Source organism: Orcinus orca, chromosome 6 (genome assembly GCF_937001465.1).
Source record: "Orcinus orca chromosome 6, mOrcOrc1.1, whole genome shotgun sequence".
Lineage (NCBI taxonomy): Eukaryota > Metazoa > Chordata > Mammalia > Artiodactyla > Delphinidae > Orcinus > Orcinus orca.
The window spans coordinates 20,741,703-20,754,349 of record NC_064564.1 but is presented as its reverse complement, the minus strand read 5'-3'; the positions used below and the strand labels follow the sequence as shown (position 1 = coordinate 20,754,349).

The following is a 12,647-nucleotide window of genomic DNA, read 5'->3' as shown; positions in this document are numbered from 1 at the left end:
GTGACTATACAGCTTGCCCACCCCACCCCTCCCAGAGCCCAAGGAGAGGCGGGGCTCTCAGGCCATGGTGGTTTATTGATGCACGTCGCAAGCACAGCACACAGGCGGGTGTGCCCCCAGCCCAGGGCAAACACGAGGCCAGGGGAGGGCAGCGGGCCTTTTCCGCTGCCCTCAGCAGAGGGGAAAGGGCCTGGGGCCCACGTCCTCTCCTCCATGCATCTCCCACGGCCCCCAGCCCTGATCCATGCCACGGAGACAGCTGACCACACCACTCCCTGTGGCTACAGAAGAGGCAACCAGCTGTCCTATCTGCCCACTCACTGAGATATGGCCTTGTTGGCCTGCTGCCCACTTCTGTCCTTCATCGCAGAAATCCGGCTGTCACCTTGGGGGCTGCTTCCCACCACCTGACATCACCTCTGGCATCCCCCAAACAGCTGCCTGCCTTAATTGACACCTCTCCCCGTCACCCCACACAGTCTGCTTGTCCCCAGGGTCCACTCTCACCACTCCCATGACCCGTACAAAAGTAGGAAAGAGGTGAAAACGTTGAGTGGCCCAAGAAAGACCTCACCAAGAACTCCCCAGGGAAGGGCCTCTCCGCCAATAGGCTAGCTTCTCGGTGGGTACCCGACAGGGCCAGTGGGCAGGGGCGCGAGGGGGCGCGGGGCAGGGAAGCCACAGTCCAGATGACACACAGGCACAGGGCAGTGGCGGCGCCGCGGCAGAGCGAGCGAGCAAGCGCGCAGCCAGGCGGGGTGCCAGGGCTCTGGGGGAACGCCCTCACTTCCAGTTCCACGCCGGGTCCCCCCGGCGTGAGGCCGCCCATTCCCGGCTGAGGAAGGGGTCCCTCCGGGTCTCAGGGGTCTCTTGCCCCCTCCTCGACCCCAGCGGCTGCCCTTGCAGACCCAGCACTCTGAGCAAGGGAGAAAGTACGCCGGGATTTACACCATCTCCAGACGGAAGAAGGGGAAACACCAGCAGCCAGGTGCCCCCGAAGCTAAGAGAAAAAGAGGGCCCTTTCCTAGAGGGCAGGTGGAGAAGGGGAGGCACAGCCCTCCCCGTGCAGGAAGAGGGTGCCTCGGGGTAAGAAGCAGGGGGGTGGGGTGGGGGCGGGATGGGGGCGGGGGGGGGGTCACAGCGGTGCAGGAGACTATTTATAGAGGGAGAGGGTCGGGCCTGCGGTGGGAAGCCCCCAGGCCCGACTCACGGGGAGGGGCATTCTGTGATTGGCCCTGAGCGGGAGGGGGTGGGGCTGAGGAAGAGCACGCCCACAGCTCTCGGCTCACCTCCGGAGGCAGGCAAGCTACAGGTGGGCCTTGGAAGGGAAGGCTTCCCCGGGAGAGCCCTAGGCGGCAGGTCTCCTGAGATGGAGGCCTGGGATGAGGCAAGAAACAGCAGGGCAGGGAAACCAGAGGAAAAGGGAAGTCTCTAGAAATCCACCCGCCCCCCCACTCCCCACCAACCTGCTGAGGCTAAGAAGCCTTCCCAGCCCCACCAGGCATGGGTGGGCCATGCCTACCAAGGGACCACCCTCCATTGCCTCCAATGCCCTGGGGAAGGGAAGGGAAGGGAAGAGGGAGATGGATGGCATGGAGGGAGCAGGGCGGCAGGGGAGAGAAAGCCAGCTCCCTGCACCTATGCCACCCATCACCACCCTGCCTGCCATCTCTCCCTAGCCCCCCAGCTCCCCAGAAGTCCCTAGCGGCCCACGCTGATGTTGCAGGTCTTGCAGCTGGGGTCTTTCTTGGCGTCAGCAGTGGACAGGCTCATGAGCTGGTGCCCGCTGATCTCCCCCAGGGTGCCCAGGGACAGGTCGACAGGCTCGGTGTAGATGATCTCCAGGATGAGGTCCTGGGCGTGGCGGAAGACCAGCTCCCCATCCTCCACGCTGCAGGTCAGGAACTTGTTGCAGGCAATGTCCAGGAGGGGCAGGCGGTCACGGCAGAAGCGATCCCCCAGGGAACCCTTGGGGGCCAGCACCAGGATGGCATAGTGGTAGGCCGTGTACATACAGTAGAAGTCCGCAAAGTAGAGGTTGGTGCTAGGATTGAAAAGGCGCTGGGCAGGGATCTGGAAGCGCCAGCGGCCGTAGGGGGAGTCCTGCGGGGGCTGGCCTGTGTTGAACTCCGTGTTGCAGCTGAAGAAGACCCCGTGGAGCATGCCGCTGGTCGGGGAGCCGTGGCTGCCACTGTTATCCTTCAGGTAGGGCTGCAGCATGTTCCCGCAGTGGGTCCTGCCCACCCCAGGCGGGGGGAAAGGCCCAGGGGAAGAGAAAATGCCGTTGGTTAGCTGGACTGAGGCTTGGCTGCTATATGCGACCTTGAAGGGTGTCAGCCCAGCTCCCAGCTCTCCCACCAGCTACCGCCTCCACCAGTCACAAATAGAACATTCCAGAATGCAAGAGAAGGGAGGGCCCCAGAGACGGGCTGATCCAGCCCACCTCTTCTCGGAGGAGAGATCTGAACGCGCCACTCCCCAGCTTACAACCCTTTGATGGGACTTGCACAAAAAGCAACGCCATAAAGATCTGTTCTTTCGGGCCCCACCTCCCAACACCCCCAAACGCACAGGTAACCGGTAACATCCTCCAGCGGGAACCCCACCCCAGGTCTTTCCTGCCTCTGTGCCTTTGCAGTGCTCTCCCCTCTGCCTGGGCTGCCCCTCCCACATTTTCCCACCTGGCCTGGCAAACTTCTGATCATCCCTCAGGTGTCCCCTCCTCTCCAAAACCTTCCAGGAACAGCAAGCGCTTACATTCAACAAAATTTTGACTGCCTACTATGTGCAGGACACTGAACTTTACTCAGCAATCACACATACTTATTATATTCCGTCTGTCTGTACTTCCCCTGATAGACTCTGAGGTTTGCCAGAGGCAATTAAATTGAAGCGTCTCTGGTTGGGTGACAGGTGCGGGGCTCAGCAAGCCTCATCCTCTGATTTCCTCTCCAGTCCCTCGGCACCACCTTAAAGGGCGCCCTGAGACCCTTCCCCGGAGCCTCCAGGTTTCCCAGTGCGCAGTAGGAAGACCACAGCCCTTCGTATTGAGAATCCTCTCACTCTGTATTCCCCTCACCACCTCCCTTGGGACCCAGGGCCTGAATTGGAGGGACAGCTGACCTGCAGCCCTAGAACCCAATGAAAGGAACTCTCCAAAAGGAGGATCAAAGCCAGGACCTCGTCCACTCATGACTGTTAGCGTGGTGCCCCAGGCAGCCCCATCCTGAGAGCCCTCTCCTTCCCTGGAGCCTAACATCCCCCCCAGATCCAGCCTGGGTTATGAGGGTGGTGAGGACTCCAGAGGAGGATCTGGCAACTAACAGGGTGGGGGTGACGTCAGACGGCTGGGGCGGCGGGCAGATCCAGGGCAGGAAGGAGAGACCCAGGCGTACCTGGCGTGCTGGAAGTACTCCTTGTGATGGTTGCGGTAGAAGACGGAGAAGCGGAGCATGCGGCCTGCGATCTGCTCGGCCTTCTCCTGCAACTGGGCCAGGTGCTCCTTGGCGTAATCTGCAAGAGTCCAGGTGGGTCAGTGGAGGGCCAAGCGGGGGATCGCAGCCTGCCCCACAGATCACCCACTGCATACCGTGAACGCCGGCCCACCTCTGTCGTCAGGGCGCAGGGGAGACCAGACAGTCACAGCACCTTGGACCAGTTAGGAACAGACCATTTGGCCTGGCTGGGAACATGAGCAGATGGATGCTGTCTCTCCTTGTCACCTCTGGGCCCTGTTGCCAGAGGCTCAGGGCTCTGCGTCAGAAAAGGGCAGAGGGCTGCCCAGTTTATACAGTCATGTACAGCGAGGGCCCCAGAGGCTATGATCCTAGACCATCCTCGTGTGAAAAGAGGACCAAGAGGCAAAAGACTGAGAGGCGACAATCTGAGGTCCTTTGGGGAGAGCCCCTCAAATCCACCAGCTAGGAGGCTGCCCACACCACCGCATGGAAGCCAGTTGTAATTTCAGGTGGAGAGTCAGGAGGAAACTGCAGAGAACCAAGGTGAATATTTAGGCAGACCAGGGTCTGGGGCATCCCATGAGAAAGGGGGAAGGTTGGAAACAGCATAGTCAAATTGGACTCCCTGGGCCAGGGCCAGAGGCTGGGGCCGTGGAGCCCAGGCAGGGCTGCTGCTAGCCTAGACAGTGCCTTTGCACAAAGTAGGAAGAGGTGCCCTTTCCTCCTTGCTGATGCAGCCCTGGCCAGGGTGCTGGGTTTGACCAAAGGAGGATGAACTGAATTGCAGCCATCCCCAGCTCCCCAGTTTGCATGACCTCCCACTACATGTAGAGTTCTGGGGTAAACCAAGAGGCTTTCCCTGCAAGGTGTAGGAGCACCTCCAGAGAGTGGCGTTTTGCAGCTGAGCTAAGAAAAAAACACCAGTCAAAAGAGAAAGGCAGGTCAAGGAGACTTGGGGCACAGACTTTGGCAGAGGATGGAGTCAGCAGCCTCCGAGGCCTGGGGCTAAGGATGTCCATGCCCCTTCCTTGTGACAGAGGGAGATCTGGGGCAATTCTCACCGTGGGCACCAAAAGAATGGAATATCATGGGGCCGATCCTGGGTCATCAGTGAGCAAGTACGCAGAAGCCCAGTATTTGTTCATGTTGGAATTTGCAAGGTAATAGGTGAGTTTGTGGGATGGTTTTCCCAGCCTACGTGGAGGCTCAAGACGAACAAAATGTGATTGTCCTACAAAGTGTCCAGCAACCAATGATCAATAAACAAAACATGGTCCATCCACACAATGGGGTGTTATTCAGCCTTAAAAAGGAAAGAAATGCTGACACATGCTGTAACGTGGATGAACCTTGAGGACATGATGCTAAATGAATAAGCCGATCACAGAAGGGCGAATACTGTGTGATTCTCCTCACACGCGGTACCGAGAGTAGTCAAATTTACAGAGACAGAAAGTGGAAGGGTGGTTGCCAGGGCGTGGAATGAGAGGGGAATGGGAAGTTGTTGTTTAAGGGGCATAGAGTTTCAGTTTGGGAAGATGAAAAAGTTCTGGAGATGGATTGCACACCAATGTGAATGTACTTAACGCTACTGGACTGAAAAATGGTTAAGATGGTAAATTTATGTTATGTGTATTTTCCCCCACTTAGGCTTGCCCCAAGCCAGAAAAGTAACTCCATCCCTTTGTGGAAGAGGTATTGTCAACGTAATTAGCAGTGCTCGCATCTGCCTCCTGCATCAGACTGCAGGCTTTGCGGGGGCACGGGTGGGTCTCATCCATGGGTGTCTCCCCGTTGACCGAAGCATGGTGCCTGTGTACAGCAGGTGTTCCTAAGTGCATGCCAGGTTAAGAGGAAGTCCCCTCCTGACCATTACTAAACCAGATGTGCCAAAGCAGCCGGACGGCAGGGCCTCACCCCCAGTGCAGAACTCGACCGTCTCGCTCCAGCCAGACACGAGGTACTCCCCGTCGCTCTGCTTCACGGCAGTCTGCACTGCCACACTGTACTCCGTGCGGGGGCTCAGGAACCAGTGGCCTCTCACTGTCATGGGCAGCGGCACGGCCTTGGCCACGAGCTTGGTGGGGACATCCTGAGAAATGGGGCACGGACAGAGAGCCTAGAGTCAGATTGGGGGTCACGTCTACTCTTGGCATTCCCCCAGACCTCCCACTCCCCCAGATGGCCGCCTTCCTGCTGAGGAGAGCCAGAGCCTCAGGGATTCAATGGCTCGGTGCCCTGGCCACCATTTTCCCGCAGAAGCAAGCAGTGGCCATTGGGAAGGCCATACAGACACTCCCTGGCCTCCACCCCCTTAACCCCCGATGCCCGTTCTCTTGGGAACTGAGGAGAAAGACCACTGGCGTGGAGGCCTGCAAAGTTGAGGGCGGCGAGACCTTCTTTTCCGAGGGAGACTTCGAGAGCTCTGCGCACTGCAGTGCTGTCTCCACGGCAACGGCAAATGCTGAGAAGCCAGGGAGGAAGGGAAAATATGCCTTCTTCTTTGGGGGGGAGGGTTAAGGGGGTGGTGTTGAACAGTCACGTCACCGTGGCAACTGGCCTGCCAAAAGACACCCAGATTGGAAAGCCAGTTCCAAAGAGAGAGAAGGCGAGTAACCCACACGATGCGGTCGTCGTGGGAACCAGCTCTTCCCACCTCACTCTTCCCCCTGCCTCTCTGCCAGCTTGAGAAGATGGGAGCCTTCCTCCCACCCGCCCCCACACCAGCTCTAACCCAGGGGAAGGACATCCCAGCCAGTGCAGGACTCGCCATCCCTCTTCTAAACCCAGCAAAGAATAGGCCAGAGGGTCGGGGACACAGAGGATCACAGGGGCCTGAGGACCAAGCAAACGGGCACAACCCTGTTCGTGGCCCACGTTGCCCACCCGGTCAACAATAAGGCTGCTTTCTCAGTCGGGGGCTTTGTCTGACCCCTGAGACGCCATCCCCAGGTGTGGCGTCTGTGGCCGCACCCTGGGTTTTCCCATCCCATGTGAAGGTCCAGTCGTGATGCCGATGATGGTGTTTGCCGTGTGCTGGGCCGAAGCCAAATACCACGCAGACAATTACCTCAATGAAGCCTCTCCCAAGCTGGCATTATTATTATTCCCTTTTTACCAGTGGAGGAGAGAGGTTAAACAACTTTCCCAAGATTACACAGTAAGAGCTGGACTGGAGTCGGGCCTCTCTGACTCCCAACTGTCCCCTCTAGGCGTTCTGTTATCCTGCCCCCTTCAAGAGCAGGGGCTCGGAGGAGGCGCTCTGGGCACCCTGCACTCACCCGGTGCTTGAACTTGTTGGAGTTCTTATTCTCTTTCTTGTTCAGGTCAATGAAGTAGTGGGTGACCCTCTCCAGGTCACTGTTCTCCATGGTCCAGGAGATGCGAAAGGAGTCACAGGTGATGTTGCTGACTTCGATGCTGTGGGGCGTGGACAGCAGCTCCATGCTCCCCACTGGTTTGGCTTCTGTGTGGACTGAGGAGAGAGGAAGACTCAGCACCTCCCTCCCTGCCACGGAATCTTCTAGAACGTCTTGCTCCCAACATCACTTGCAAGGTGGAACCTTGAGGAGCCATCGATTGCACCTGCCTCATCAGATCTGATGGGAAGATAGCACGAGGAGGACTGGAGGGGTGGGGCCGAAGGTGGGCTGGGGTGGCCCCCTCGGGGGCTCTTGGCTCTCCTGGGAGGTGTCTGCAGAGCAGATGGCACCTGACAGGTGGCGGAGGCAGTGGGAATGCTTCAAACGTGGGGCAGGACAGATTTGCAGCAGATGGAGCCAAGGAGGGGGGCCCTCAGCCAGCAGGCGTGAAAAGAGAAAGGGGTGGGGTGGAGAGAGCAGTGCCAGGCGGTGGAGGAGTGGCAGGAAGCCCCCACCGGGAGCAGGGTGTGAGGGTGAGGCAGGCAGGGGGCTCTGGCAGCCAAGAGGCCCAGGATGCCAGGGCTCTTGGGTTCAGGCCCCTCCTCCCTGGGGGTGACTCAGCAAGGGCCACCACAACTCGGGGCTGGGAGTACGAGTGCCACCGAGATGGCGTGAATCCACTGGTGGTGGGAGGGGACAGTGGGGCCACGGTTCTCTTCCACCTGTAACATTTCAACTCTCGTTCTTTTTCTTTCAGCAGATCCTCTGTCGCTTGACTCTTAAATTACTAGTTTTTACCTTTACATCTCTTGCAGGCCAGCTACGTGCTAATAATTTCACAAACGTCATCTCATGCAAGCCTCACAATAGGTAGGTACTATGATTATCCCCATTTTACAGATGAAGTAGCTGAGGTTGGTGGGGTGGGGGGTGGTACTAAGATGTCGAAGGTCACACAGCTGCAAAATGATTTGAACTCAGGTATGTCTGATTCCAGGGCCCAAGCTCTTTATCACGAAGCTAAGGTTGTGTCCCCTTGTGTGTGTGTGTGTGTGTGTGTGTGTGTGACACATGTGGTGTGTGTGTGCACAGGTGCACGTGGTTTTACCGCTATTTATTTTTCCTCCTTCCATCCTTCCCTTTCAAGGAATTGCTTTTTCTCTCACCTCCCTCTCTCACTCCTTTGCTTCTACCCCTGGCTGCTGTTCCAGGTGGGAAAGGACCACACCACCATTACTCTCAACTGTGCTTTAGCTATAGGACGAGCTGACTCTGGCCTTGACTTTGGCCTGGCTCACGGGAGCTCCGGGGAACAGGGTGGGGAGTGAGAGGAAGGGGAAGTGACTGTCTCTGGGACAAGAAGGTGAATGTGGTTGGACTCTGTCCTGGGGCGTGTGCTCATTACCGCATAGAGCTCATGCCTGCCTCAAGCTCAGCCCAGCACACCTCAGATTTCTGGAGTGTCATCTCCTTTTCTCCCCCTGCCCTCTTCCTCACCCAGGCGCTAAGGGTGAGAGCACCTTGTGCCTTCGAAAGCAGGTACTTCTATTTATAGCTCCCAGAAGGTCCAACCCACACTTTCCTGTCAGTTAAGCCTGCTCCGGAGACTGGCATCTCTGGGCTGCCTGGGCGGCAGGCACAGGGAGAAGGATATGGGTGATGGCCCTCACCTGTCCCAGGATGTCACCTGAATCCTTGTTTCATCTTAGCTTCCCACCCTAAAGTGTGTGCCTGCCTGTTGTGAAATTCAGCCAAATGCCAGTGGCTTCGCGTATGGGGAATCCTATGGTGAATAAGCACAGGAGTGCTACCAGGTCCACCCCGAAATCAAACAGAATGGAATCAGTGTCTAGAAACAACTGTATGATAATAAACCAGCTGGTAATTCCCGGGGACAGGTGTGGAGCAGGGGGGAGTTGCCATCCCTCGGGCTCCTGGTGAGGAGCTCCCCCCGGGAGACACATGTGTGCCCCCCACATGCACACACACATACACACACATGCACCCACGCACACCAACACAGACACACAGCCACCCCAGAGGGCCTGAGTGGCCACCTCCCACCCTCATGGGACACAGTCTACGCCTAGCCTGTGGGTAGACACCTATTCCTGTCCCCGTACTCCTCAGTCTTCTTAGAGGCAGGGGCAGCAGGGGCAGCCGTGTTTGGTGGCAGGGGTCTCCAGGACCTGGCTCCTCCTTTCCTCTCTCCAGTTCTAGGAGAGCTCAGATCACTTCCCCATGCTAGCTTGGGGGGAGGCAGTGAGTGACACTGGGAGAACAATGAAGCCGAGTGGACCAAGGATGGGCGTGCACCCGGGTCTCCAAGCCCTGATGATGGAGAAGGGCAGGGTTTGAGGGACAGGCTGAGACAGCACCTGAGAAACACCCACGGTCCCGTGTAATCCACCCCAAGACAAGCATTTACACACCCACACACAGGCAGGCACACACGCACGCACACAGATGCACTGGGTATGCCCACCCACACCTGCCACACACGGCTGCACACGCCTCCTCAGACATCCTCGTCCCACACACTCACCTACGCACTCAGGTACCCTCCGCCACCTTCCACGTTCTAAGAATGTCCCACAGTTGTCCCTCCACAAGCTGTCACCTCCACACAGACCCACGCATGTTCACGTCCGCAGGCTCTCACACACACACGTAGGCACACACGCCTTCCCACAAGCCATATTTGGGGAAGAAAGGAGGCCACAGGCACCAACATGCATGAGTGCCGCCTCCACAGAGGCACGCTACCCATCCGCCTGCCTGCACACATGTGTGCGTTCGCATCCACGTCAACCTCTGCCCATATGCTGGCGTTCTCTCTCACGGCTTCTCCAGGCTCAAAGCCACAGACTTTGAAAACACGTTTGTCTCCGCCAGGCTCCGCCAGCCCTGATCCTTCACATGCCAACAGGTTTGCGCACCTACGCACGCGGGCCTGCCCACGGACAGAGGCTTCTGCCCGCTCTCCCCACCTCCATCCCCCTTCTGCTCTGGAGTTGTGCCTCCCCACGTAGAAACCCTCTGGTCGCATGCAGTCAGCCCCCCAACAAAATGAACTCCCACACTCCTGACAAGTGAGATGTCCACACCATAAATATACTGCCTCACACCAACCCCCGCCCACACAGCCCCCAGGCTGCTCAGATAACTGATCCCCCCCCACGGACCTCACATGTACATGTATGTTCCCAGACCCACCACGCGTGAGCATAAGTGCAGGCAGACAAAACTATGTACGCAAGCAAGCCTCCACTTCCCCGGCAAGCAGGTACTCTTGCTGAACACACCGATACCCCCGGCCCATGCCCACTCAGAACAGCCGCCACACGCCAGAGGGGACGCATCCCCCCACCCCGCTGTCCCCGTTGGCATCGTTGACTGCAGCAGAATGGTCACGGGCTGACTGTGGTGCCCCAGGGACTGGATCCAGCTGTGAACCCCTTTGCCAAGGGCCTGGGGGAAAGGGGACAAGGTCGTCAGCCCCGGCTATCCAGGTGGGCACCTCGGGCAGTGGCAGGACCCTGGCGCCCCCTAGTCCCTGGCCACCCGAGTCCCTCTTGGGATTGACAGCTGGATCAATGTTCTGGGGAGGAAGGACACTCACCTGGCTCCACCGGGCTCTGCAGAGGAAGATCTGGAAGGGAGGGAGGGGAGAGACCTCTGCGTGGACAGTCTCCCCAGGCTGAGGGGCAGCAGCTGGATGCCTGGGTCAAAGGCGGCAGCGCTCTCTCGCTCCCCTGGCTCCTCTCTCAGCTGCCAAGGAGGCTTCTTCCATGCCCCGCAGGCAGCTCCTCCCTGGCTCTGCAGCACAACGCTGCTGCCCCCCGAGAGGCGATGTTCCCAGCCGAGCGCCAGGAGAGAAACGAGCGAAATCAAAGCGGCGGCGTGGAGGAGAGAGAGGCAGAGAAGGCGAGAAAGAACGAGAGAGCCAGACCGAATCTGGCTCCACCAATGGGATCAGTGGCTGCCCAGCGTCAGGTGACAATAAGCAAGCTTGGTCCCTGCTCGCCTGGGCTGGTGGGAGGGGGAAAGGGCAGAGGGTCTCCCAGGGAGCTACACCGATGTCCTTGGAGACAGTGGCAGTGAGCACCTTTCCCCCATTCTTCCAGGACAAGCTGCCCTCAGAAGAAGTCCCTCCAGCACACCCCTGCTTGGAAATCTCTCACTTGAAGGCAGCCCCTAAACTTCAGGATGCTGGGAGAGGGGTGGGGCTTAGCCTAAGGGCTCAGGAGCTCCAAAGCAAGGATTCTGATTGGCGGATGGGAAGGGGGGCTGTGAAGGGGAAGGGTTCACATGGGGTATGTGAGCTGCAGGCGGGCAGGAGGGGGGTTCTGCCTACAGTCTGGATTCTCTCCTCAGGGCCTTTTGCTGATCTGTGGCTCCATTTTCTTACCAACTCAGTCAAGAGATATCAGACCTGCAGCTCCAGGGCCCCCTGATAGTCAAGGGAGAATGTCTGGCTACTTAAATTCCCCAGGGGGGGAAAAAAAAACAAGAGAAAGAAGTTGTGGGGCAGTGAAGGAAGAGCAGAGGCAAGAAAGTGGGGGTGGGAGGGACACACAGAGCTTGGAGTGTTCTCATCCCAGCCAACCACCTGGGCTCAGAGAAGCCAAGCCCTGAATACCTTGACCAGAGAGATTCCTATCTGCTGTCTTAACAACAGGAAGCTTTTCTGCCACCCAGAAATGAGGACCCTGAGCATGCCATCATGAATAACACTCAAGGAAATCTGAGTCAGGCAAACAACAGTGACAAAGAGTATGTACGGTGTGGAAAAGCACAGGCTTTGCAGTCAGACAGATACGGTCAAAATTCTTGCTCTGTCACTTTCTAGCTGGGTGACCTTGGACAAGTTACTCAACCTCTCAGAGCTTCAGTTTCTCCATCTGTCAAGTGGGATAATAACACAGGTTTATTGTCATCACTGAATGAGAAATCACATCCTAAATCTCAAAGCTCTGGCTGATCTACCAGATGTGCCCAGTCACGCATCAGAGCTGTTATCATCACCATCATTATTGACCGTGCCTGCCTGCAAAGAGCCCACTGCCTTTTAGGGGAGAAAAGATGGGCATTTAGAGACCCAATTAGAGAACAAGGCGTATACAGCTTAATTGAGGGTACAGATGTGGATGCACAAAAGGAGTGAGGACCAGCTCCAGAGAGCAGGGGGAGCGCAGGCAAGAGGAGAAGGTGGAAGCAGCAGCGTGGTGGAAGGTGGGGAGGTCTTGGTGCAGACACAGCAGACACAGCAGGCAGGCCCTGGGTGAGGGCCTCAGAGAGCCGGAGGAGGCCTGAGCTGAGTGTAGGGACACTCCCTGAGAGGGACTCAGAGGCTGCAGATATCGGCAGCAAAGGTTAGAGGAGGTGACAGTGGACAGAAAGTGAACAGTTCACAGAAAGCAAAGACAGCAGAAGCCAATCCTACCCTAAATGGGCATGGAGAACCCGGGCAAGTTTGGTCAGATCCTGAACCTCACAATGCGGTGTGGGGTGTTACACCGAGGCAGGGTTAAGCCCTCCCTTGGCCAAACATGAGTAGATCCCGCTCCTCACACACCTACACTGAGAAGTTGAAACTCCAAAGAGATGCACCGTGTCATCTCATGGTCATGGCCAGCATCAGACATCTGGACCGACACCTGGCCCTACAACCCACCTGAGGACAGCAACTCAGTTTCCCCATCTGTAAAGGAAGGCTAGTCTCAGCACACCCCCACCTCCGACCTTCACAGGATGGCACACAGACCGCATGAGATCATGTGTCCCAAGCAGAGAACAGTCGCTATCTGAATGCACTTTCGTGGAG

General features: G+C 57.6%; 1 protein-coding gene across 2 annotated transcripts; it reads right to left on the bottom strand.

Annotated features, from left to right (window-relative positions):
* Positions 1-55: 55 nt before the first annotated feature.
* PHYHIP (phytanoyl-CoA 2-hydroxylase interacting protein) lies at positions 56-11,018 on the bottom strand. Of its 2 annotated transcripts, none has more exons than XM_004270640.3 (5): positions 10,443-11,018; positions 6,740-6,933; positions 5,376-5,550; positions 3,396-3,513; positions 56-2,236 (listed from the first exon to the last, which is right to left on the bottom strand). In XM_004270640.3, exons 2-5 carry the CDS (start codon positions 6,902-6,904, stop codon positions 1,702-1,704), a joined length of 993 nt encoding a protein of 330 aa, XP_004270688.1. In that variant the 5' UTR covers positions 6,905-6,933; positions 10,443-11,018; the 3' UTR covers positions 56-1,701. The 2 variants fall into 2 exon arrangements, with proteins under 2 accessions (XP_004270688.1, XP_033285585.1); XM_033429694.2 differs by lacking the exon at positions 10,443-11,018 and adding an exon at positions 9,366-9,487.
* Between the last annotated feature and the right edge of the window lie 1,629 nt (positions 11,019-12,647).